Genomic DNA, 27,102 nt, shown 5'->3' with positions numbered 1-27,102 from the left:
AGTGTCAAATAGTTTAAAAAAAACAAAACCGCATTTGACCCCAAAAGTATAAAGGAATTTTTCTTAATGTTGCTAAAGTTTCACTTTTTTTTTAATATGCTCTATTTATGAATTGCAAGTGTCAAAGTTAAATGGAAGAGTATACAAATGTATTGATCTCTTGGCTTTTTGTCTAGTACTTTAAGGATTTGTGTAAAGAGTACACAAGCTTAAGCACCAGCCTGTGAGTAGGCTAATGCAGTTAGACAGATGGGGTAAAGTATCTTGTGTACCAAAAAGTTTGCAGCAGAAAGGACGACTGGTGCCTTGCGCTCTTGAGATCATTCAGATTCATACTGGCTTGTTTTTGAAAGACAGGTTTGTGTCAAAGGTATTTGTTAGATGGTTTTCATATATCGCATGTGGGACAGCCTCACAATGTTTAAGATGTCAGGATGGCTGAATTATTGTCCGTTACTGTAACATATATGCACACTGTTTTTCTTATTAAGACTCAAACATGAAACAGCCAGCCAATTCCACACCTTTACACTGCTCTTTTTTGGCAGCATCATGTTCTTCCGATTGTTCATGGGCAAAAATGACAGTATATTAGCATACATCTGTAGATTCTCAGTCATACAGGCCATCCTAAGAGTGTCAGTAAAAAGAAACTGGACTTCTTTTGTTGATTCTTGAAGATGGTTTACCTCATCCAAGAGGCCATTTGGAAGGCCAAAATCCTCCACATAAATATCTTACCAGGAAAATAGTGTTGGGCCACAGCATTAAACCTGGACAAAACACACTTAAGAAGCTGTAAATATGCCCAGTAATATCTGACTCTAATAAATGCATTTAAACTAGGTGACTAACAAATTGATAAAGTGTCTGCAGAGGTAAAGAACTGTCATCAGTAAGAGATGAACCGTCTTCAAGAACAAAAAAGAGAAGCCCAGTTGCTTTTTACTAAAACTACTAAGATACATCAGTGCATATTTGAACACTGGACACACTGGAGAAGGATTATTAATATAGATAAAAATGACCCTAAAATAGACCCTTGAGGGACCCCTTTTGTAATTACTTTTGAAGAACTATTAGAGCTGTTATTTGTAATAAAGGGATAAATTACCATGCTACATGGCTGGTGGTTATCAGTGTGTAGTGTTTCCTAGCTTGTGAAGAATGATTCCTATGTAAATGTGAAGGATTCTGGTTGTTGATGTAAATCAGCGGGCTGTTACAGGTCTGCTGCCCCTGTAGCTGCCTGAGCGCAGTGTTCATCAATGGGACGGGCCGGCGGTGTTGTAGCCGGAGCCTGCGCAGTGAGGCCGGGTCACAGTTGGGTGCAGCTCCACTAGAGAAGGAAGCGGAGTTTCCGGCTGTTTGCAGCGGAGGGAGAGGATTGCTGACGCCGCGAAACCCCGAGAAAAACGCCGCCGGCTCGGGTGGCTAACAGTTTCTAGCATCAGTAGTGGTCGTTTCATTCATACAGCGGGATTTGGGGGCTGGTGAGTTTTTTTTACGGGCCAGGGGAGTCGGACAGCAAACCGAGCAAAGAAGCGGCACACGGCGGGGGAGAGCCACCAGCTACCGGCATGGCCAGGGACTACGATTACCTCTTCAAGCTGCTCATCATCGGTGACAGCGGTAAGCCGACACCGGGGATGCGGGACGGGAAGTGGGCCTTGTCGTGTTTTTTTTTCCCTTACAAGAGGAGAAGTAGAAGTACAGCCCTAGCCCACTGCGTACTACTCCGCCGCGTTTATTGAGTTTTTTTTTATTATTATTTTATGCACGGGAAATATGCGTGAAATGTACACACCGCCATATTTCGGAGTCGGTGACAGGGCGGAGGTTGTGTGTCGGGCTGGGCATGTCAGCCGATGAGGCCGGATACCGCCTCCAGATCTTCAGCGTTTGCCTTTTCAAGATCATGTTGTTTTGCTCGAGTAGCTAGTTATTGCTCCAAAACAAAACACACAATGTAACCTCAATAGCATTACCGGGGTACCAGTACTCTTGTAATTTTAGCCTCTTGTTTGTGTCCTTTTTTAGCTATGTTATGCTGGCTAGCTGAAAGCTAGGCTAACAGTAGACTTTCGGGCTTGGCTGTGTAGAAACTGATACTTATTGGTCGCTGGACTGAGAAGCTGTATTCTAAGATGCCTACCTAAGTAAGATAAACATTTTAAGTCTGCTAAATTAGCGAAATTATGTGAAGTTATTGCAGTGGAATTTGTTATTCAGTTAGCTGTCTAGCATGAAAGTCCTAGCTGCTTGTTAGTGGAGCAGCTTGTTAGTAAGACGAACAAAGTTGTAATATCAGCTGAAGTATCACCTAATTTTGTGCATGTGTCTGCCAGCTGTTGAGGTTCAAGAGTATTGACTACGTGGTTACCTTCAGCAATGCCACAGCTACAGGTAGATGCATAACAGAGATCTGTGTAGACGTGATAAGAGCTGCTCTTCTTGTACGGTATCTAAGTGAAACTGTGACTTTTTGATGCTACTCCACCCTCAGTCTTTGTGAGCAATGATCTTTGCATTCATTGACAGCCCCGATCCTGGCACTACCCCATCAGCTGGCTGCTCACAGTAGAGGACAAGGCAGCACAGCAAGCCCTTCACTGCATCTCACACACAGTGAGCTGTGTCCCTTCAGCTGCAGCATGGAAGTACAACTGTCTGCATTGCTGCACAGAGGTTATTCGGGAAAGATGCAGTGACCTTCTGCCCCTCTTCAGCTGCATGTAGATCTGCTGCTAAGAATCATTCTCTTCCTCACACTGATTCTCCAAGCCGCCCTGCTCTTTTATCGCTTAGCTGGACATGTCACAATAGCACATGCCTGCTCATGTAAAGGGGTTTTGACATAGGCTGAATTGTGTAACATGAAGCTCTGTTAAGCATTTCATTAAACACATCAGATGTTAACCACCACCCCTCCATGAGGCCTGTAAAGAATCTTGTAGCATTGATACGTACACATTCGAGCTTCAGGTAGCAAAGGCTGACAGTGGAAGTGTCTTGGATTTTCTCACTGATACCCTGAGTGTTCTAGTTTCTTAAAGACATCTGTTTTTTGGCTGAGCTCCCGGATGGCATGGCATATTAATGCTGATTATCTGTCTTCTGCTTTGAAGCTTTGGTTATTGTTTGTTTGAGCAAAACTGTAGTGTGGAGACCACAGGAGCCTGAGCGCTTTTTATGTAGGGATCAATCAAACATGAGATGACAATAACAAAATAGGTAAGCTAAGTAACAGGACAGCAGGTTGAGTCCCACCCAGGCTGGGCAGCAGTCACTTCCTAACTGGCAGTTGTACCCGGATAGCCAGTCAATTGAAGACACTTTACTGATCTCTCTCAACTATCCTCCTTTTCAATTCCATTCGCTGTCTCTCTTTCTTGTACTCTTCTTCTGTCTGTTTTGTGACTATTAGATGTGATTATGTTAGGAACCCAGATAGATCTAATTGTTCCATTTGTAGCCTTCCCTCTCTGACTGTCACCCATGCCTTCCCAGCTGCTGTTATTTGTTCTGCTGCTACAAGCGTCATCCAAACAAACATGCAGGGTGTAGCATTAATTACCTTAAATCCCTCACCATGCACTGTGCAACAGGTATAGCTTTATCTGTATCACTTGAAATACTAAATCTTTAGGTACACAAGGATTAGAGCAACTGTTCAGATTGAAGTCCCCTTTCTTGGTTTGTAGTCACCACACGTTGCTCGGGGTTAACTGGAATAGGATGTGTGAAATCAAAACCCTATGGAAAGTGGCTTTATCGTCATGCACAAAACCCCCCAAAACACCTCAGTTAAATGTAGTTTGTAAGCTGGAAGTCAAGTGTCAAAAACAATGTGCATTTGTTTCTGGCTGTATATATTTTTTATTTTGGAAACATGTTGTACTGTAAATCTCATACTCTGCTTGTTTTCTCCTCAGGAGTGGGAAAGAGCAGTCTTCTCCTGCGATTTGCAGACAACACATTTTCAGGTATGTGTTTCTACATCAGCTAAATCCAAGTCTTTCTGCATTTCAGTCGCTGCTCACTAGGCTTGGGCGGTATCTGAATTTTGATACCGTCAAACTTCCTTCACATTTTACCGGGGTATACAGTATTACCGTGACTATTACTGTTACTGGCTTGTGCCTTCACGTTCGGAAATTGAATAGTCGCAGCAGTGAGTGGGTGGTTGATTCGGAGATGCGTCCTTAGGTTAGAGGTGTTTCCATCTCTCTCGGTCACCTTTTGATTGCAGAATTTACAAATTGCTTCATCAATATTTACCGGCTGTCCTTTCTTGTTTGTCTGGAACCCGAAATACTCCCAAACTGCAGAAGTTGTATTCTTTTTTGACACAAAGTCTGCCCCCCCCCCCCCCCCCCCCCCCCCCCCCCGCGCGCTGTCACGTTCATAAACTTTATGGAAAGTCTCCAAAAGTAGGCTAAAACATAACTGTTTAAGTAAAACTGAAAATTCAACCACACAAGTGCTACTGGACATATAATCAATTTTAGGCATTAAATGACTTTTATTTAATATTTAATCCTTATGTTAACCTTTCCTGCTCAGCTCCCAACTGTGGTCAGGAAGCCCAGGGGAGGACAGTTCTCCAGGGCCAAAGTTACTGTTGTAACTTTGTTGTTACTTCGGGGTTAACCCCCTTCACTTCCTCAGCAGTCGTAGAAGGCAAAGCTGATTTATTTTTCTGTTGTTTTTGTACACGTGCTTACAGGTAGCTATATCACAACGATTGGTGTGGACTTTAAGATCCGGACAGTGGAGATCAATGGGGAGAAGGTGAAGCTACAGATCTGGGATACAGCAGGGCAGGAGCGCTTTCGCACCATTACCTCCACGTAAGTAGATCCACACGCACACACACATTCATGTGGGGTTCTCAACAATCAAATGTGAAACCAAGAAAAGCTTTTTGCGGTCTTCAGATTAGGTATTATTTGAGGAAGCAGTTTGCAGACAGCTAGAGTAAGCCAGTGCTGCTCTATGAAACTGGGTGGAATTCCCCACAGATCTTAATTACAGATGTGAGAGGGAGGCTCCTGGTCACATACTGTAGTGACACATGATGGAGGCGGCTTGGCATCTTTGCCCTCTTATATTTGTAGTGAGTGTCACACTGCTGTCCAGTGTTGCATAGCATCCATGTGCCTCACAGCTTCCATGCCTTTGTAAAACAGGATGTGATTTTTCCGCGAATTCGCGGAATTCCGCTTTTTTTCAGGGATGGGAACTTACCGCGGATCCGCGGATTTCATTTATTTGAACGCCGATTTCACAAGTTTGAACATTTTATTGTCGCTGATACTCCCGCGCGATGGTAACGACGTTAACGATAGCTTGTTAACGACGATTGTAAACGGCCCAGCGATTGGAAGTCCCCCCCCCCCCCGTCAACAACTTTACGCTAGAATCAGAACTTGCTGATCCCATCCCTGGTAACAGAAAACACTGCCATAAATCCTTATCCTTTCTCAACAACTCACCTAGATAGACTAAATACAATGAATATTATTTCAGTGTCTTTGCCATAGATATCCATTGCTCCACAAAAGGTATTACAGTGCATAAATAGGCAATTTTATGACGCATAGACACAAGCATATCAAGGTATATAAACAATACTTGTTAGTCGGATAATTTCCTTGTTGGTTCTGATCTGCACAGGTTAATTGCTGTTGATAATGTCACTAAAAACATTAAAACTGACCGTTTTGGAGACTCTGATAGGAAAACGCAGCTCATTCTGCAGTTACTGTTTTCAACAAGCAGCAGGTGCTGCTGTGAGCTTGTCCCCCTCCCAGAGCACAGGCTGTCAGTCCAGTAACCCCGCAGCAGTCTCAGTGAGGGGAGGGGGAGACCCACATCACTCCGCGGCCAGACGGCAGATGAATCGCGCATGCGCAAAGTCACTACAGATCCCATCCAGACTTACGGAGCCATATAAACGAAAATGTTTCTTCACTGTCATACTAAAATAAACCACAGCATTTAGCCTCTAGTGAAAAAACATATTTTGGGTGTTTTATACTCACTTTTTGGTCTCTTCCACAACATTATTCCTCTCTCCTACAATGTTGATTACAATTACATGCAAACTGGGAAATATCCAAAGTAGGCGATGACGTCATTTAGCAACTTCTAGCGACTTTTAGGACAGCCAATAGCGACTTTCCTTACTGAGGAGTTGGCACTGCTGCCCGTGAAATGCGAAGAGAGTAGAGACAACAGTCCGACGTGGAGGGAGAGAAAAGGGTGAAAGAAAGGTACCTAAACTAGGTTGTATTTGATAGTTTTTTTCAAACCAGTGAAAACAAAATATAGATGGATTAGGCTACAGAAAAAATCCTGAGTCGTGATAAATGTGTTATTCATTGTTTAATACAGGATACGCATTATCATTATTTCAGAGAGATTTTTATTTTATTTTTGTACCATTGACACTTGTTAAAGAGAGATTAATCTAGGCCTAATAAAGCATGTCGAGTCTTTGGTTATACAGTAGAGAGATAATATTTTGTTGTAGATTATTTTTTAACTGTAAAATAAAATTTTCTGTTGATAGAGGAAACCCGTTACATTTCAGATAGACGTTTTGAACAGCACGACATAACGTTAGCTTAGGTCATGCCCAGGTAATTTTCTGCCATGACTCTTTTCTGGTCACATTTTCAGATGAGTATATTAAACTATTTTCTCAAGAAGAGAAAGGTTCCAGAGGAAGAGACTCAGGTAACCTTACAAGCTCAATGTTCTTGAGACTTTTGTCGTGATGTAATTCTCTCAAGTCAATAGAAATGATAATGAGGAGACAGAAGGGCACAGTTGTATATAGTTTTGCTACAGCCTTTGACTTTTTGCCTCTTTGTTTACTGTTGTTGCCACAGCACTAGGATAAAGCAAAGGGACAAGCTCTGTGGCACTGGCAGATTGACGCCTCTTCTAGATGCTGCTTTAATTTGTCATTGTGTTTGTTGTTACTGCAAGATAGTCTTTTCAGTTATTTTCAATTAATGTACTGGAAACCTGATAATAAATAATGTATTTAGAAAAACATTCAGTTTGAAATAGTCGTAATTTCACATTTCAAAATTTGTCGTCGTCGTCACCCCCCACCCCCACCCCCGTCTTCCACTCGGGCAGACCTCTCCCACAGTTTAAAAAAATCCTGGAGGCAACCCTGAAGTTGTCATGAGCCACACTGATGTTTTTATATTGCCCTGAATATCTGAGACATTTCTGGATAGACAAACTTTATTGTCTATCTTTGACAGAGATATTTCAAGCTTAGTGCTTTCTGCATGGCTATATAATAGTTGCCCACACAGCCAACAGATATCATTCAATTAGTGTGATATTTCGTTCCATTTGAAAAATGTAGTGGAGTACAAGTTTGCTTTTTGTGTTGTTTACCTTCATCTGAGGGCCCCATCTGAGTTTTTAGCAGCTGCATGCTGCACAGTGTTGATCAGATAGTCACTACCACTGTCTTCAGCTGCAAAGGTTGATGTAGTCTCTGTGGATTTGGTCACTCAATCATTTGCTTTATTGTTAATATGAAAATATTAATTATAACAAGTTAAAAGCTGTTTTTTTAGGTTCACTGACACAGTAGACAATCTGTATATTATTTTAAATAATAGTAGCAATGATAACAAGAAAAGCACTCAGAGAGCACAGTACTCCGCCAAGGCTGCTCAGTTGACATATTATTTTCGACAGATGAAATCTTCAATAAAAAATGACCAGCAGTAGGTAACTGACAGTGTTCACGTCATGGTTACAGCAACACCGTGCCAGCAGCTATATCTCCCAATGGGAAATCTCGAACAAAGCCGTGGATCCAGACTATAAGCCGCATCACTGCCAAAATGTAATCGCTTGGTCGTTGTGTCATTTCTGACCTTCCCTGAACATTTCATCAAAATCCGTTTGTCCATTTTTGAGTAATGTTTCACATGGACAGATTCACAGACAAAGGTACGCCGATTGTCACATAACTCCGCCGTTCCGCCGTGTATGTTATAATTACATGTATGCATTGCAAATGGGTGTCAACATGTCATGATATCTACAGGTATGGCTCTAAATTAGACCTTGTGACACAAAAAGGGCATTACACTTTTTGAAGGTAGTCACCTTTAAAAACTAACATTTCAAAAAGAACAAAACATACATAATACTACCATTGGAATGACTACTAATACTGGTATCCCAATTTAAAGTACTGAAAAGCAAAAAACGATTTTGACATTACCCATGCCATTTTGAGTAACAAATATAACCCTGCTGCTTTTTTGTACAGTGATAGAAGACAAATGGAACTGTCTTGTAGAAAAAGTTGAGGTCTCTGGTACCTGTCCCACACTGAGATTTTTGCCACCAAAAATAGCCAATTAAAAATCTCGTCCAACTTTGGGAGCTCATATTTTCCAAACTGAGGTACCTAGAAAGCTCCAGTTTGCTAAGTTATCACACAAGTTTGTGTAGAATGGAACCCAGGGGTGTTAGAACACTTCTGTGCAGTATTTAATCACAAGGTAGCCCCACAGTAGAGCATATCTTGCGTTATTGTCGGGTTTACTCTAAAAGGATCATACTGTGTTGAAGGAGACATAGAACTAGTAATTGAGAATTAGAACTCACTAGGAAAAGGTTATCTACAATTTCACAGGCATATTATTTTTGCGACCAGTTTAATGGCCTCCTGCTGGCCAATAGAAAGAATGTAGGTTTAAGGTAGGCCTTGGCGATTACATGATTGTGATCGCGATTAATTTCAGGTCGATCGTGGTGATCAGCTGTGAGCATATTTGCGCCATCAGACATAGCAGACGTGTCGTTTTCCTCTGTGGTAGTACTGTTTTCAACCATTTAAGGCAGCAATGAGACGCCTAGCCTGCCAAAAACGCATCAGAAGAAGAAGGAAATGCACGTGTCAGCGTCAGCCAATCAGAGTCGACCTTTTCCTGCTTCACTTCTGCTTCTAACTTACCGGTGAGCGTAAACAAATGGCCGAGGAAGGAGAAGAACGCGCACCCGAGGGCAGCGAAACAGATGTTAGTCATTTGGAATTATCCTCCACAGATGAGGATATTGTTGATAGAAAAGGTGCCTCAACGTCGGTTGTGTGGCGGTGGTTTGGGTACCTTCAAAATGACGTGGAGCAAACGAAGCCGATATGCAAGGTATGTCGGCGGTCGGTGCCCTCAAAAACGGGCAACACTACAAATCTCTTCAATCATTTAAAGAAGTACCACCCTAGTGATTACACAGAGAGCATGAAAGCGCGAACGGAGTCTGCACGGCCTTTTACTGCTGCTTCTGGCACATCTAGGATAAGCAGTTTTTAGCCACTACTAGCCGTGCAGCCACTGGACCAAAGCAGCAGTCAATAGTGTCATCTTTTACGGCCACCGCACCATACGAGCATCACTTCAAGAGGAAGAAAACGATTACACAAGCGATTACTTTTTGTCTTGCAAAAGACATGATGCCCCTAAACTACATCCAGGCTGACAAAGTAGAGGCTGTGAGGGCCACCGCTGTCTCTCAAATGCTGGATGAATGGAAGACATCACAGTCTAAGCCTTCTACCTCAGCAGAAGCAACAACTTCAGTTACACCAGTGAAAATACAGAAGAAGACACTTGGCAGCTTTTTAAAAAAGCCTTACTCTGTCTCTACTTCTGGTCTAACAGACCAGCAGGCTGTTGAAGCAGAACTGAACAGTTAACTGCAAAGGCCAAATGCAGACAGTGAGACCAATCCATTGGCATGGTGGAAGACCCACTCTACAACATATCCCAGAGTTAGTCTCTTAACAAAGCGATACCTCTGTATTCCTGCCACCAGCTCACACTCAGAGAGGAATTTCAGTACAGGGGGCAACATTGTGTCCTACCACAGGGCAGCTTTAAAGCCAGATGCTGTTGACAGGCTTGTCTTTCTGGCAAAAAACCTTGGCCATAGCCCTTAGTAATGTACACTAAATTCAGCATGTTTAAGTGTTGCACTTTTTATTTAAGGTGTCTTCATTATCCCCAAGGGACAGTTCGTTTTTAAATTAGTGCGCTAGTGTCTTATATTTTTCTAGATTCATTGCACTGTTGAGTGAAAATTGTTTTTATATTTTTCTATATTTTATTTAACTTGCTTTATTTGCTTTGTTAATATTACTGTTTTCATATTGACAATGAGGAATGTTGCTGTTAGAGTATTCAGTGCTGCTATTTTTTTTATATATATTTATTTTGTACTGATATTATTTAACTTGAAACTAGCTAATCTGTGCCATTATTAAAAATATTGCGCATTTGATGCAAGTAACAATAATGTTTACACAGCATATGTTGCATCAGAACTGAAAATAATAGTGTTTGTTTATTTTGGGATAAGTGTCTTTCTTACCCCAAGAGGACAGTTTATTTTATTTTCTATTTTGTATACCTCCAAAAACAGTCAGTCAGGACTGTTAACTATTGCACTTTTAGTGTTATATATATTTTTATTACATTTGTTGCACTGTTTGCACTGGAGTGGAAATTGCTTTTCTATTTGTCTATGTTCATATTTAATTTGTTTTGCTAATATAAAGTTGAACTAATCTCTAGTTTTTAGTACAGAGGCTTTAAGCTGGCAGTTTAAAAACAATATAAAATATTGTGAAAATAATCATGATCGAAAATCGTGATCGAATGATATGACAAAATAAATCGTGATCTTTTTTTTTTTTTTGCCATATCGCCCAGCCCAAGTTTAAAGCTCGTGTCCAGAGTTTGAATCGCAGCGTCTCCCAAAACACTGTTGGTCCCACCCTCCCTCTGATTTTGCCCCTTTATTTGTGCACGCGCGCAGTACATGAGAGAAGTGCCCGGAGTGCTGCAGCATCTTGCCTGTTTTGCTGTTTTCCACTCTTCTACATTTAGTACATTTAGTAAATAATAAAGGAATTACGTTAGAATTCTGTATTGAGTCTAACTTGTCCTAATACCAAAATAACATGAATCTGCTAGGACGAACGAGTAAAGTTTCAATATGTGATTACACTCGTGTATCCCTCTTGATGACGTTGTTTATCAAACTTAGTGCATTTACGCGTGTATATGTGTTACATTGTTTATTTATTTCTATCTAGAGTTCAGAATTGCATGACTCCTCTGACGAAGAGTATGTCCCAGACGCCCCAACATCTTCCTCCAGAGGTCGGGCATCTAAACGAAGCCGTCAGGCGGGCTATGGAGGCCGTGGTCGGGGAGCGACACGAGCACCCCGAGCCAAAAAACGTCCTGCAGTCTCTTGGCCTGACAAGCCGTGGGATTGGTAACTTTTCTGGAAGTTGCTGATCCCTGATGCTCTCTCCTCCACAAGCAAAACAAATGTGCGCGCGGTTGCGTAGTGCGTAGCTCGCCCACCTCTGCATGGGCTTGCTTGCTGTGCGCGTAACCGTTGATTGACAGCATGGCAAAGCGGAAGCTCGAACTTGATTGGCTAGCTGCCGACCGGCGCTTTTTGGAATAACATGGGGGTCTATGAGAGGAAGGCGGAGCTCATGAATAAATTTTCATATCGCGTCATACTAACATTATATTATAGTATCGAACTAGACTAACACATTTAAGCTTTGTTAAACAATGATACATAAATTGAAAACAAACGGAAACTCCGGACACGAGCTTTAAGGTACTTGCACACTGAGACTTCATTCTCCTTCTTTATGTAATCCATTCCTGGAATATGGGCTTTCAGTTTCAGTTATCATGCCATTTACATGGAGCATGTTGACATCAGAGTACAGCAAGAGATGTGTATAAATATGTAGTCAGTCACCAGGTAGAGAAGAAGGTATCGGAGCAGTACTGAGGGAAACAACATTGATGTGACCTACAACTCAGACTGCAGTCGTGCTACTTACTCGCCCCTTTTTTGACTTTCACTGGAGCAGACAGAGGCTCCACTTACTCAAACGTCACTAGCCAAGCCTTGAGAGTATTGTCCCAAACAAGACCAGGAGAGCATGTTTCACAGTTGTTTTTGTGTACCAGCAGCACTGCCATGGCAAAGACGATCAGAACACCCAAATCAGTTAGAAAACGTAAAGTCATCGGCAATGCTGATGCTTCAGCCCCTGGGGAGTGTTTTTTCCGCACCAGTTTAAAAATGTGCTGCCAGTCGTTCTGCAGGAATCCTTCCACCAAGCAAGTAGCCTGTTTAGGCTGTTTGTTCGGTCTGCTGAAGTAGAGCGGCATGGTGCCTTATTAGGTCCTAAATGAATTTCACAGTGGAGATGGCTAATGGGCAGTGACCTACTCAGTCTGCTCAGGCCTAACCTTGGGTGGTAGACGTATGTCAGACCCTGCATTTCTGGCAGGCCTACAGCTATCAGCCTCATGACTACAGCCATGGCCATAAGTTTGGACACAGCATGACTTACTATGTCTGTTTTGATGTCTATTACAGAACATAACTAATATTTTTTGACAGCACCAGTTTAATTAGTCAACAAATCAACAAGGGATATAATATTATCAATAAATTCCAACAATTGGAACAACTTTGTTCCCAAAACATATTAGAAGAAAATAACAAAAAAATGCAGTACTTTCACAACCGAATTTGATAAGAATAACAAAATGACACCAAACTCTTTTGATGTTTTTTTTTTTTTAAATATGAAACTTAATATTGTTCTCAGGAGTTGTGTACTGTATTGTAAGTGACAATTTTGTGGTATTTTCTAAGATTCACAAGCGTCATGGTACTTGTGTCCAAACTTATGGCCATGGCTGTAGATCAGGACTTCTGAAATCACAACACAACAAAATCCACCTCTTAAATCATCAGTTTAGTGTTCTTCTAGTTGGCTACAAAGGATTTTTATCATTTTCATATGAAAAAGTCACAAGAATGTGTTACTCTCAGGTTGTGATCAAAAGAGTTTATAATAAAATTTAGAAAAATTGCAATTAGCTACAGTAGACTATAGCGACAGAAAGGAAATGAGATGAGAGAAGCACAAGCTCCTCTGTCAGACTCATACCAACAGTATCATGATCACATGGTCAAACCCTAAGGCCACCAGGGAGCCCCTTGAATGATGATTTTACAGTGAAAAGTCCAGTATATTAACATTTTACTGCCCTGTTTTTGCAGAGTTTTACTGCTGAAAAGGTGCCATCAAGTGGGGCCCTACGTGCCTGCTGTGTATGTTTGGCAGTTGAATGTTTTTTATTCATGTGCACTGAGCAGACACACACACACAGCCGTCCTCCCCTGCTGCCTGGTGGCCCATTAATGCTGCACATTGGGGGCATGTCCAGACAGCACTGTATCCCCACACTGTCACGCCAGGCGGATACACTGACGCACACACATAGTGAGCCCGACAAAAGGTTCTTTGTGTTTGTTTGGAGCTGTGTAGCTACACTGGGGATGCTCCCTTTCTGGGGTCTGCTCACTGTTTGAAGTTAGTTTAGTTTTCTGTGTGGGACAGATGTTGTTTTTGTTGGGCTTCCCTCCTTTTCTTCAGTCGCACACTCTGCCCTGATGTATTTCAGATTTGCATAGTTGTAGCAATCATTTAACTTGGCAACAATGTTACTTTTTGATACAGATCATTGATTCAGTTTGGATAGTTGAATATATATTTGCACATTTGAGATGATTAAGTTGCGTGTCGTCTAACCTGAGATCTGTTTCCCCCTGCTGGGCATCAGCATTAGTTACTTCAGTGGTATCCAACAGCATTGTCAGATGTACTCCACTGCCCCTTCAATAACATTGCTTGTCATGTTTCAGATGTCTTAATTTCAACTGATTTTACAGTCTACATCCAGTCGTTGTTGATGATAAATTAATGGATAAGTAAACTGTAATCAGGTGGATTAAAATGGTTCTGGTTGTACTTTCACTCAGCTTACTATCTTCACTTTATGCTTTTTTTTTTTTTACCCATTTCCACTATTTTTCAGTTACTTTAAACTATTTCTACTACTCATCTGTTGCTTTTATCCAACTATTTCCTTTATCCATTTCTTTTAGCAAATTATTTCTATGATTAATCTGTAACTACTGTTTTGCTATTTTTACTATGTATTCATTAGCCATTATACTGCTCTAGCTATTTCAACTATTTGTTGATTTTACTTATAGGTAAAAATTGGGGTTAGTTTCAGCTATTTATAAATGACTTATCTAATTACTATTTACCTTTTGCATTCAGCTATTTCAGCTGTTTCTGCATTACTTTTAACTATCTGTTTCAAATCTGCTTTTTTGTGCACTCAGAATCTCAACATGTAGTGTTAAGATGTTCCAGCTGAAGCAATATGTGGTTATACTTTTTTTTTTTTAATAAAATTGTAATTTCTTTGACTCATTCAGGCACTAATATGAAAGACTGACTGTGTCTTTCTCCCTTTTAATGTTTAGATACTACAGGGGAACGCATGGGGTCATAGTGGTATATGACGTCACAAGTGCAGAGTCCTTTGTCAACGTTAAACGATGGTTACATGAAATCAACCAGAACTGTGACGACGTGTGCCGAATATTAGGTGAGTTTGCTCTGTTGCTGTTTGTTTATAAAAGTCCAGATTGTCTTTTCATCTTGGTTTCTTTGGCTTTAAAACAACCTCTATATTTCTCTCCAGTGCACTCTTTTTTTTATTTTTTATTTTGCAAGCGGTGTGAAGAATGTGTCCTTGCTCTGTTTTGACACAAGGCAGCCTGGTTGCATCACGTTGGCAATATTTTTTCTTTTCAGTGGGAAACAAGAACGATGACCCCAACTCCAAGGTGGTCGAGACGACTGATGCACAGAAGTTTGCAGAGCAGATGGGAATCAGCCTGTTTGAGACGAGTGCAAAAGAGAACATCAACGTTGAAGAGGTACATCATTGCATCAGTCTGCTTGCAGACTGATGCATTTGTAGTTTGAGTAGTTTGTTGGAGATGCCAGGTATGCAGAGAAGTTCAGCTGAAGACTTGAATTAGGCAGCATGTCTGGATGCTGATCAGCAGGCTGTGTCAGCATGCTAAACATACAGCTGCTTATTGCACAAAACATTCATGAGGAATAGTTTTAACCCTGCTACTGTAGCGTACTTTCATCATCAATAGATCTGCAAATTGTTTTCTCAATTAAAGAATGAGACGACTGTTCTGTAAATGATCTAAAATATGATTTCTCAAATTATGACCAATTAACATCATGAATGTTGAAAAGCTTGAAGTAGGCCATCTTTAGAGTTTTGTTGACTTAGAGTTATGTTAGTTGACTAGTTGATGTGATTTGTATCTTTGTTTACTCGTTGAGAGCCAGCATGAAAGATTGATTCCTCTCTCACGTAGCTGTCTTTTAATTTGGAGCTACAATTAAGCTTAGCTTACCAAACAAACTGGAAACAACTAACTCACAAGTATCGCTGTGGCTGTGTTCTTCACTGTGGTGGGTTTGTCTGAATACAGCCATGAGTAACATAAACATAAAAGTGACTTATGTCCGCATGAATAATGCCGTCATTTGAACCGACTGGTGAAGCAGCAATATCTGAGTTAAATATCTCATGCCTGAAAAGAGCCTAAAAAACTGATCCATTTCATAAAATCCAGTTTTCACATGTAATCACTGCTCATCGCTGGTTTGTGCTTCTTTTGCAGATGTTCAACTGCATCACAGAGCTAGTGCTAAGAGCCAAGAAGGAGGTGCTTGCCAAACAGCAGCAGCAGCAACAAAACGACGTGGTCAAACTCACCCGGAACAGTAAACGAAAGAAAAGTGCTGCTAGCAAACTCGAAGCCATCCACAAGAGTCCGAAGGCGTCTTTTCTTCACAAATGCATACACACACATGATGGGACTCAGAGCATCTAAATTAAAGAGCAGATAAAGATATAATAAATATACAGTGAAAGATTTAAAGAAAAAATAATGGATAAAATGTCCCTTTTGGACAAACTAATCATGAAGACTAAAGAAAAATGTACAGATTTTATTAGACGTCAGATCAAGTTTTATTTGGAATTCAGCAGATGGGCACTATTGACCTAGGGTCCTCCTTTGTTAAAGGATCTGCAAGCCGACAACTGACCGCCATAATGCTCAGATTTATAGCCACATAATCCCTATATTCTTCGACCAGTGTCTCATCTCTCCTTCTCATTCCACTGCACATGGGACATTCAGAGTCGAGTCTGACTCTGCGCCTGAGGAGAAGGAGGGCTCACTTTCTGGATTTGTTTCTTTCTAGTTGTATTTTTTGGGGGGTGGAGTCAGGGAGGGGGTGTTTGCGTGGTTGAAAATTGGTTATAGGAACGGGCGTCTGAGTGAGAGTGGAGGTCTCGCCACCTCTCTGCAGTTTCAACATTTCAGACACCTGTGTTGCCACCGCTCACCTCAACTGATCGTGAACTGCTAGATTTTGTTTTATTTGACTTGATGGGGAAAGAATCACACGGATGATGATGATTGGTAGACAACCTTTAGCAACTAATCCGATGGACTGAACTGGTGACTTCTCATGTAATGTTTTTCTTTGTATTTTGCCAAGCTTCCCACCCTCTGTTTCCTAACTCCCAATAGTGCTGAGCCAACAGTAATTTTTTTGTTAATGCAACGGAACAGTTGAATCCCTCATGGAGCTCTGGGACATCAAGCTGTGACTGTGCCGTTCACTGCAGTCTTACTACGCTTTCAGAATTTGCTTTTAAACTTTTTCCTCCATCTTTTTTTTAAAAACGATGATACTGCCAATATTATTGAATTTAAAAAAATATCAGGAGCTCAGCAGCGCCTCTCACTGGACTGTTGCCATACTGGTCCATAATTGGCCAAGAGGCAGCTTGAATCAGGGTCAGATTTGGACCCTACTGAGTCCTCAGGATATGCTTCCTTTCTCTTTGTCTAGCCTTCACTCCCCAACACCCATATACCACCACCTCTCACAGCAACGGACTCACCTCCTGCATCAAGAGCCGCAAGGAAGTTCCTACTCTGGAAACTGGCTTCTTGTAGTAATCGGTGGCCATGTCCCCTGATCAATAGCAAACTGTGGTTTTTGCCTTTGTTTTTGTGCATGTAGCACTTTGTTTGAAGGGGTGTTTAAAAGGTGCATTTAGTATCCAAACTGTCATGGATTTGCTGCAATTTTTTTAAATTTTGCAGAATATTCTTAGCAGTTGACTGTTTAAAGTCTTATATCATGTTTTTTTTCTTTTGCTTTTCTCTGTGATGACCCCCACTACCTGTTCAAACTGAAGTGTTACTGGACAGTGTTTCTGGCATCCATGATGAGAGTGAGGCAGACAGTCGGACTATTAATGTAAGAACAAAAGGAGATGAACTGCTGCACTGGATCCCAGCTTGTTTGGGCCTGGGCTCCTCTCCCTCTCCATGAGTAGGGCCCGAGTTTGTCATAGAGGCTGAAGCAGCACACATGTCTTTTACTGACATTTTTTTTATCCTTTATTTTGAATTGGGAGCGTAATAAATGGAGAGGGTTACATAAACTTCTGTTGGAAATATTTAGTTTTCATCCTCTGGGCAGATTCTGGCAGCCAGTTTGGGATCCTGATATGCGTCAAGAGGTAACTGTGACCTCAAGGGCCTAAAAATGGTATCAAATCTCACACTTTATGATTTCTCTTCGTTATGTGTATGTATATATAAATATATTTGTGTGTTTATATTCAGTATAGAACATACACACAAAATTAGCACACCAAGCTGTGCATGTGTTCAACATGCGCCGTGTGCTAGAGTTGAAATACACTCGTCAGCTGTGGTTTGCTGTACACTGGAGAAAAAGATGTACTATTCATTTTTCGTTTTTCCCTACATGAATTTAATCATTAATAAATGTTTTAAAGGAATATTTGACACATAATGACTGAGCTTATTTGTCAGTGATTTAAGACTTGGTCCTAATTTCATTTTAAACCTGTGTCTTTTTATTTTTTGCTTTCTGTGAATAAAATTGTATGGGAGGAAGTGTGCACTGGTCTTTGAAAAATCTCTTGCTCCTGTTTTGGTCATATATAGTTGGTCACATGTAATCGTGTTTTATGAGAAGAAGGTTCATTTACTTCATAAGCAGCCACAAGTCCTTTGCAGTAAAGGGGAACAAATCTCATTCTGAACTAAGTTTCCACAAATCACTGGTAACCTCATACCTGGTTGGTTTTGCATTGTCAGCATTGAGTGTCATTTGAACATTTTAAGAAACTAGATTTTCAGTCATCCAGACCACAGTAATCCTAAGAGCTTCAGTAGAGAGCAACTGGGCTTTTTTTAGTTTCTTCAAAATGTTTTATTTACTCAAGAGGCTTCTTCAGTACTAAATCACGTCTTAAGGTGTGAATTGCTGTGAACTCGTGTGACTCGGGGTGAATGGTAGAAGTGTCTGGGGACAGATCTCAAGGCTACTTTATAAGCACCTGATAAGTGACACTGTCGACCCACCGCTTATTTATTTATTTTAGAAAGGGCTGTTCCAGTTCTCAACAGAAAATGGAGTCTGAGACACAGCTTTTCAGGTACTTAGATGTGATAGGATCCCCTGACAGGTCCACAACCAGTCACACGTTGGGTCGTGTGATTCTGGGGTAGTTACTAGGCAATGAAATTTGAGGGTGACAGTACATACCTGGAGTTCCCCACTTGTCAGAACTGAGGAAGACTCTTGGATAAAAGATAAAACATCTTCAAGAAGCAAAAATAAGCCACTTACCTTCTACCAAAGCACCTTGGATTTCAAAGAGACTGTAGTCACAGCTGACAGTGTGACTTGTCAAACACAGTTGCAGCTGATCACATTAGTTGCTGTATTACAGAGTTAAACTTAATGGTGTTAGTTTAACGTGATTTTCCTCCAAGTGAAAATTTCTGCTCTAAAGAGTGTCACAAAATTATGTATTTGAGAGCAATAATGACAGTGTAGTAACAAAGAAATGCATGAGTCGTCCTCCTTAGAATGTTAGTTCAGTACCAGTGTATTGTGCCTTGACTTTCATTAGTAGTATTTAATGTTTTTATCGTGTTCTGTCTGTTAAGACTGAAATGGTACCTGACTTGGATTAGGAAATATCTGATCAAACAATAATGTGACTTTAACTTTCTGGATTTAACACTTCCTTTATAGTCTTAGCTGGAGAAGCAATTTTGATGTCATCACTTCTATAATGAGTATAAACAGGAATAAAGCGTGTGCTGCTCAGCAAGCAGCTGTTTGAGGCTGTAAAACATCGCTTTAACATCTTAACATGCTTAGTCTGTTACGTTCATCAAGTTTTCTTTAAAGAGCTCAAATTTTGCACATTTGCAGGTTTCTAATGATATTTTGGGGATTTTCAAGAATATGTTCCCATGCTCTAATGTTTATAAAAAAACGAATATTTTTCTCCCTGTACAATGCAGCACCTCTTCTCACCCTATATAAGTGCTTTATTTTAGCTCCTGTCTCTTTAAGACCCATGGGGCTTTGTAACTTTGCAGACATTTTACATGCATATAAACAAAGGTAATATGACATACTAAAGGAAATGGGAAAACTAATGAAGCATAATAGTATGGGCTTTTTCATTTAGTATGTCAGCATTTGCTTATTTCCAAATACTTATAGCTGAGGCTAGTTGTGCAGGTATTTGGCCATAAGTCAAAATGTTGGACAAATTACAAATTAAGCAACAGTTAATACAATTCATCTTGGGGAGAGTATTAATGTTTAGCAAGTTTATGTCAATTTGTCCAATAATTGCTGACACATTTGTCTCAACACCACAAATGACAACTTTATACAGGCACGAAAAGAGAAGCCAGTTCTCACCATGGTCAACACAGACCTGTCCCAAAATATGTTTAATGTTACTGTGTCTCAGTTTCAGACCATGAATGTCTGTCCCATGGGGCATCTGTGAATTCTGCTTGTTCAGATGCTTGATCAGATTATTAGTTTCCTAATATTTCAGCAGAAACATCTTCAGTTTCTACACAGCATGCTTGACTGTGAGAACCTCAGAAAGTATTTCTTGGCAAAATCAATTGAGACAAGCAGATTGCAAAGTATTTATTCGTACAAAAGAAAAAAATCCTAACAAAATTGCATGATAGATATTTGAAATATTTTGAAGAATTTTGTCACTGAAACAGTGTTGTTTGTCAGAGGTGAATGGAAGCACTCACATGGAGCACAATCAGTCCACCGAGAGCACTAAATTCCAAATCAACGTCCGACTGAGTAGAAACAAGCAACAAAAAGAACACTCAATGGCATGTCTGTCTGCCACCGCGACACAAACCTGAGACACGGTGGCAGCATCAGGATGTTTACCACAGAAAAACACGGCACACAGTGTTTTAAAAATGATTTCAATTGGAAAAATGAATCAGTACAGTCTACAGTGTTGGAGCGAGTGTCCTCAACAATGCACACAGCCAAACAAGAGAAAGAAACAGCAATCAGGACGTAATGTTGACAGAAACAAATGTGTTACAGAGTGTTGTCTTTCTAACCAAAATGTGACATGAAAAGAGTCTAATTACAGTGTGGTTATGGCAGGAGAGACTGGTGTTCAATCTGGCAGGAGAAAAACTACAAACACGTGAATGTGAAGGTTTCTGAATCCACCCACCTTCACACTTGGCATGTATTTCTGCCAGCGGGAGGAACATGTTCCTGTTTTAGTTCAGGGTTTCTGATCACGTCCCTCCAGACAGAGCAGGCAAAGAACTTTCTCAAAAGGTACCTTTTATGCAGAGGTTTTAAATGACTATGTATTATGATTAACAAATCATTAAACAGTGCTCGTTGTGAATTTAAATCACTGTTGCAGAAACTGGACGCTTTCTCTTCTGTCTGCACATGTTAAAGTATTGGAGATATTTTATTTGTGTGATTTTTAATGCATTAGCTTTTGAGTTGTTTCAAAACATTATGCAGGATGCCATGTATTTTAGGAATATATTGCATCTGATTTTGTGACATATTATTTTGTTTGTCAAGGACAATCTTGAAAAAGAGATGTAATCAAAATGACATGTTCTTGGAAAAATAAAGTTTAAATTAGAGAAACAAGAATAATATAAAGCCATTTGATTTTACAAAAGTTGTGAGAATCTGCTGTTTATTCTTCTCCAGTTGGAGACTTAACTTGTCTTTTAAGTTGTTAAACTTATCTGAAAGAACCACTGTTTGACCTCTGACCTCCGGTAAAAGAGTGGCAAAATTCAACAATATTACCTAATCAAGCTATTGTTTATTATAGGAAGTTATTATTAAAGAGCTATTAATATGTATAATTACTTGTAAATGTGAAACTGTTATTCTTTTACTGCAGACTTCATTATTAAAGGTATAGAGGGCAATGCTAACCCAACAAATTCAGTGAATTTCTGCTATAACTGTCGGCAAAAAGACAACAAAAAATCCACAGGCCCAGTGCTGTAAATGAGAAATAGAGTGGCTCAGACTATTTTACACAACACTATACCAGCCTGTCCTGTGCATGTTCAAGATTGTGCACATGACAGGGAAAACAAGGGCAGTGGGAGCGAGAGGGGCAGTAAATCTGGTACATGCTAAGTATCTAAATATGCTAACTAGTTCAACATCAGCATCTTTCCTTACATCAGAGTTTTGACTTTTTCCTGTTTTTTGTGACAATTAAAGGAACAGTTCTACATTTTGGGAAATGTGCTTATTTGCTTTCTGATGGATCCCACTCTCACATCTTTTTGTTAAATGTAGAGTGAACAGTAACAACCAGCTAGATTAGCTTAGCACAAACACTACAGATGACAAAACCAGGCAGCCTGGCTTCTGGTCTGCCCATCTGTATCATCCAATCCATAAAATCTCTAGAAAATCCATAGGATCTAAAAATCGCAGCAAAAAGTATTAGATATTAGCATTTTATTAAGAAATCAACAGCAATTGAAGAGTATGCTGGACTGTCTGGGTATGAGACATCAAGGTGGCAGTGTCTGATGTTTGATGCACAGGAACATTTTAGAATCTGCACCAGGGGAATATACATCAGAGGGAGAATCAGTTTTCCATCTCTGATGCCCTGACAAATGTGGTAAGGCCTGAAGTCACGCTTTGAAACTTCATGGCAGAACACAATCTGCTAGCGGCTGTAGCACAGCACCTGAATAAACTTTATTCCAATTAACTCTCTGTAGGAGTTGACATGTGTGCTCACTAACACTTTACATCTTGTTTGTACAGAGCGGCAGGAATATTTCTTTGTAATTTGTTCTGTAACTACCCAAAAATATAGCCCAGAACAATTCAGTTTTTGTATTAAAGAGTCTGGCAAGCTACTTGCTTCTGTTTCCAATCCATGCTAATTTAAGCTAACCAACTGTGACTTTATATTTAACTCACAGAAATGAAAGTGATATTGATCTTCTTATTTAACTGTCTGTCAGAAGCACATCTTGCAATATGTTGACCTGTTCCTTTAACCATTGGATGCATATGTGGGTCAAACATGACCTGCTGAGGTCGTTTTCTTGCAATATCTTTTTTTTATCATTTCATATTCCAGGTGTTCCTCAAAAAACATGTTTCTGAGATCATTCAGTTAAAATTTGAAAAGAGTTACCTTTTATACTTTTAAAGAAATTGTAATACTTGTACTACTACCGCAAGCTCTTCATCACTGATATCTTACAATAGGTGATGCACAAACTTGGAGGGATGGAGAGAAACAACAGCTGGAGGAAAAGAGTGGAAAAATGTCTACAAAACTGATCCTAAAATTATTCTACTGCTGTTCAGTGTAATATTCTGCTTTTTCAATTATCAAATGTTTGAAATCTGTTAAAATAAAAAATAAACTTATTTCAAACATGAAATCATTCTTGTGTGGACCAAAATATAATAATATATTATTCTAAAGCAAAATCACAAAAATGGTATAAAAACACACTGATTTTTTTACAGGTCATTTTTGACCCACTCATGGAAGAGTGTAGGGTCCAATCACTCAGCTATCTGAGGATTAATGACTCAGCAGCTAGATTTTTATATTTTAGTTTATAACTAATCCATTAAGGATTTGTGGTAATTTGACAGTAACAAACAATGAAACTAATTCATTACATTAAATAAGCCATTTATAATAAATTACATCAGAAAATGGTGAATTTGCCAACTTGACTCAAGTGAGTGACGAGTTTATGGGGCACTCTTGGATTAATAACTTGTATTCATGTTTCTTGGGGTGTTTTCACTCATTTCTGCAACTTATTCACAAATCAACTTATTATTGAATAATTTGAATTAAACTTAGAAGTTCTGAGGAATCTGTCACCAGCTCTACGGCATGCCAAACCAGAACAGTGAAAACAAACAAACAAAACAAAACATACATGCAAGTGATAATGTTGAACTCACTCACCAGTGGAATTTCTTCTCACTGTAGGGATAAACAGGAAAAGGAGCCTACATTGTACAGGTATAATTTTTCCTACAAAAGATTTTCATTCAAAAGGTATGCATTTTTTTCTTATAAATATATCCTTTTCATCCAAACCTATTTGACTTTTTATAAAAATCATTCTTTGGGTTGATCCTTCCCAACAACCAGCTGAGATGACACAAAGACATCTGCATAGGTTTGCACAGCTGCAATAGACGTGAGTTCAAACACAGACAGAAATGAGACATCACTGTGTCACACTGAAAGTCATTCATGCTTGGAGATTTCAGGCCAACACATACTGCTTTACCAATGGAGTCACAGATGTGTCGCCTAAAACGGAAGCCCGACAGCTAAGAAATCAAAGTGCCCATGAAGTATTGAAGTAATGAGAATGGAGGTAGACCTTTTCTCGTGGTGAATGTGAAGCAAAGCAGCAGATACTGACCACTGCAGAGGAAGTTCAGTGGAGTTTCTGTATACTGACATGCGTTTTAACAACTTGAAATTCAACAAGTTATTCTTGAGTTGATGAGCATTCTTCATAGTTCTGCCTCTATCTCACGCTGATGTAAACGTTTTGAACATTTGGTCAACTAGGAAGATGATTGACATCGTAGGGACAATGTTGGACAGTGCCTTTTTCTTACAAAAATGATTTGTAAACAAATGTTAAATAAAACACTAAGTGTAGAAAAATAATAACACCTGGACAGACAGTGTCAGTAAATTCAGCCACCCAAAGGTTTATTCAGATGTTAGAGACGAACACAAAGGCCTTGTCAAGTTTGCCACAATGCAGGGCCAACTGGAAAGTGCTGGTATTTATACATTCACTTGATTTGTGGATCCTTTTTTTCTGCTGAAATTTAATTATATTTTACTTCAGTTTCACGCAGCATAATAGAACCCTGAACTTGGAAACTACAAATGTACTACAGTGTTGCAGACTGGGATTGCGGAATATGAAAGATGTGAGCATTTACTAGCCAGAAGAGGTGCAACAAAAACAGCACTGGTTACATTCTAAGTTTTTTTGGATGTTGATGTTAGGTTTAGAGTATTCCTGCTGTTTTGAATTTTGAACATTCAGTTTTGAAAGCTGCACTGATACATTTTTGATCTCCCCGGAACTCACTGTAAATACATCAAGAGACATATTCTCTCTTTTTTTTTGTTGTTTAGACAATGTAATCGGACAGTCATATTTCTGGCAGCCAAACTAATTTTAAGGCCAAAATTCACAGAGACTAAAGCATCTAACTAAATAGGCTACAGCCTGCAAAGGGTTCAGTGAGGTGATTATTCTCTGTTTGCTTAACTAGAAGTCACTCTTTTCACAATAAACACAGTTAATCCATCCAGCTGGACTATTGGATTTTTTTCCCCCCTTTGATTGAATGTTTGCATCTAGAGCTGTAAAATTAAAACTTCCTGACAATGTCAACATGTAAATAAGCTTTCTTTTGTCAAATATATAAGCTTTAATCCTGGTATGTCAAGCTGTTGCCTCATGTTCCTCCAAACAACTGAATAAACCTGAGAGATTTGATGGGTTGACTGCAGCATGATTGCTCTCTACCCAGAGGTTAGTTTCATACTTCATACTCTGACTTGCAGCTCTGTCCTACTATCCTCATCTTTTCTCATGCTCCTACAGTGTCCAATCCCGTCTGTCTTTCCTCAGACTCCTTGACCTGATAACTGGGATGCATACAGTGAGAGTCTGTACATAGTGTTCCCTCTCTACACAGTTGGCAGTGGGATCGTAGAGATGGTTGTAGGCACTACAAGGAAACCTTTCTCTTTGGAGGTAAACTTCTGAGACCCTGTTCATGTTCTGTAAGACCAATAGGTTTTAATGAGAGGGGCTGAAGCCAAAGCCTCGGGGGAAGTTCTGTTCTTATATTGCACTCATTGTCAGCAGTCACCAGTTAATCAGTAAGGAGAAGAGTAATGGGACAGATAAAGTGCAAAGTGATCCCCCCCCAAACCTCAGTGTGTGCCACTGCCTGTCTTTGGCTGTGTTGTTACCCCTGTCCTGTGATGTCACTCCCTCCTTCTCCCTCACCTCTGTCTGTCTTCTGCTGTGTCTGGGGCCTGTCCGATAGGGCTCAGTTCTTTTTAAAAAAAGAGAAAAGTCTCTTGTCCCGGTCGGAGATGCGGTGAGCTCGCCTTGAGGACAGACCCCCATGGACCCTCGATGACCCTGACAGAGGGGTCGGGCCCAAGCGCCATTCGTCCTGGTGCTTGTCCATCAACTGCTGGTCAATCACTCTGTGCATATCATCCTAAAGCCAAAGACGGAAAGGTGAATGAGTGAGAGACAGGAGAGAAGTGTCACGTTGGGATGGTGAGATGTTGTAAGATGATCTGGTGAGATTCACTGATCAACTTACGTGTCTTGACTACAGAGAGACAACAATGACCTCTCACCCCTGAAAGATCATGTAGACTTCATTTATTATCTCTCAAAAATGCTTAGGTAATGTACACTACCATTCACAAGTTTGGGGTCACTTAGAAATGTCCTTATTTTTGAAAGAAAAACATTTTTTTTCAATGAAGATAACATTAAATGAATCAGAAATACAGTCTAGACATTGTTAATGTGGTAAATGACTATTCTAGCTGGAAATGGCTGATATTTAATGGAATATCTACATAGGGGTACAGAGGAACATTTCCAGAAACCATCACTCCTGTGTTCTAATGCTACATTGTGTTAGCTAATGGTGTTGAAAGGCTCACTGATGATTAGAAAACCATTGTGCAATTATGTTAGCACATGAATAAAAGTGTGAGTTTTAATGGAAAACATGAAATTGTCTGGGTGACCCCAAACCTTTGAACGGTAGTGTATACGACATCTGGAGTTACGAGGCCTGTGCTTCATGGGGTTTGTAATCCAGCTTTAAATATGATGAAACCAGTTATACTACTCAGAATTATAATGCATAGATTCCATAAGAAAGCAACCAAACTGGCTTCTGGCTACTCAAAATGTTGCGCTTCCAGATGAAATCATATCACATGATTCTCAACTTTATCGGGTTGTTACCTCTTAAAATTACACAATATTTATTTGTGACATATGTCTATATGTTGTGAAGACACTATAAATGTAAACATTATTGAAAGGTTCATGTAAAACATAATATTTTGGTGCATAGTTACGTTTTTCTGCATGATGTCTTCACATCATCAAACCCTTAAGAATTCCTATCTGTATCTCTGGAAGGGAACCACTGGTCTAAATTGCACTGAATACTTTGACTGAATAAATGAATGAACTGGATGAAATAAGGTGCCAGGATTATTGTTAGTAGTTGTTGACCAATGAAGCCACCAGAGGGCTCTGACAAGCTACAAAATGAAGTTGGAACCAACTGTGGTGTCAAACTAAAAATTACCAAGTCACAGCAGCATGAAAAATAAAACTGTATCACACAGCGTTATGATGTAGTTAGGACTGTTTTGGGTGTTTTCGTTTCTATACAGGTAAGCTGACCAGTGGACCAGTCTCCAAATTAAACAGACTACAGATGTAGAGAGGAGACGGAGGCAGGTGGAGACAGATGGAGTGGTGGGTCAGATGGTTCTCTGTGCTGTTTAATGGTTTCACATAGAGAAAGAGCTGGGATGGACATTTCTCCTGAGTCAGTGG

At 40.0% G+C, this 27,102-nt stretch overlaps 2 protein-coding genes across 5 annotated transcripts in view; one reads left to right on the top strand and one right to left on the bottom strand.

Moving 5' to 3' along the window:
* Window positions 1-1,245: 1,245 nt before the first annotated feature.
* rab35b (RAB35, member RAS oncogene family b) lies at window positions 1,246-18,005 on the top strand. Of its 2 annotated transcripts, XM_022201709.2 has the most exons (6): window positions 1,270-1,632; window positions 3,936-3,986; window positions 4,730-4,853; window positions 14,443-14,567; window positions 14,777-14,901; window positions 15,673-18,005. In XM_022201709.2, exons 1-6 carry the CDS (start codon window positions 1,581-1,583, stop codon window positions 15,883-15,885), a joined length of 690 nt encoding a protein of 229 aa, XP_022057401.2. In that variant the 5' UTR covers window positions 1,270-1,580; the 3' UTR covers window positions 15,886-18,005. The 2 variants fall into 2 exon arrangements, with proteins under 2 accessions (XP_022057402.1, XP_022057401.2); XM_022201710.2 differs by lacking the exon at window positions 14,777-14,901 and having other exon boundaries at window positions 1,246-1,632; window positions 15,673-15,779.
* A 2,054-nt stretch (window positions 18,006-20,059) lies between these two features.
* bicdl1 (BICD family like cargo adaptor 1) overlaps window positions 20,060-27,102 on the bottom strand; it is a 31,316-nt gene continuing 24,273 nt past the window's right edge. For 2 of the 3 annotated variants that reach the window (XM_022201708.2, XM_051951287.1), the window contains one exon: window positions 20,060-25,726. The gene's annotated coding sequence lies outside the window, so the exon portion shown is untranslated. The remainder of the gene's footprint in view (window positions 25,727-27,102) is intronic. The other variant, XM_051951286.1, reaches the window with a different exon arrangement.

Source organism: Acanthochromis polyacanthus, chromosome 7, assembly GCF_021347895.1.
Source record: "Acanthochromis polyacanthus isolate Apoly-LR-REF ecotype Palm Island chromosome 7, KAUST_Apoly_ChrSc, whole genome shotgun sequence".
In the NCBI taxonomy this organism is placed as follows: Eukaryota; Metazoa; Chordata; class Actinopteri; family Pomacentridae; genus Acanthochromis; species Acanthochromis polyacanthus.
Note: the sequence above shows the minus strand (reverse complement) of the source record. Positions and strands in the feature narration are given on the sequence as shown.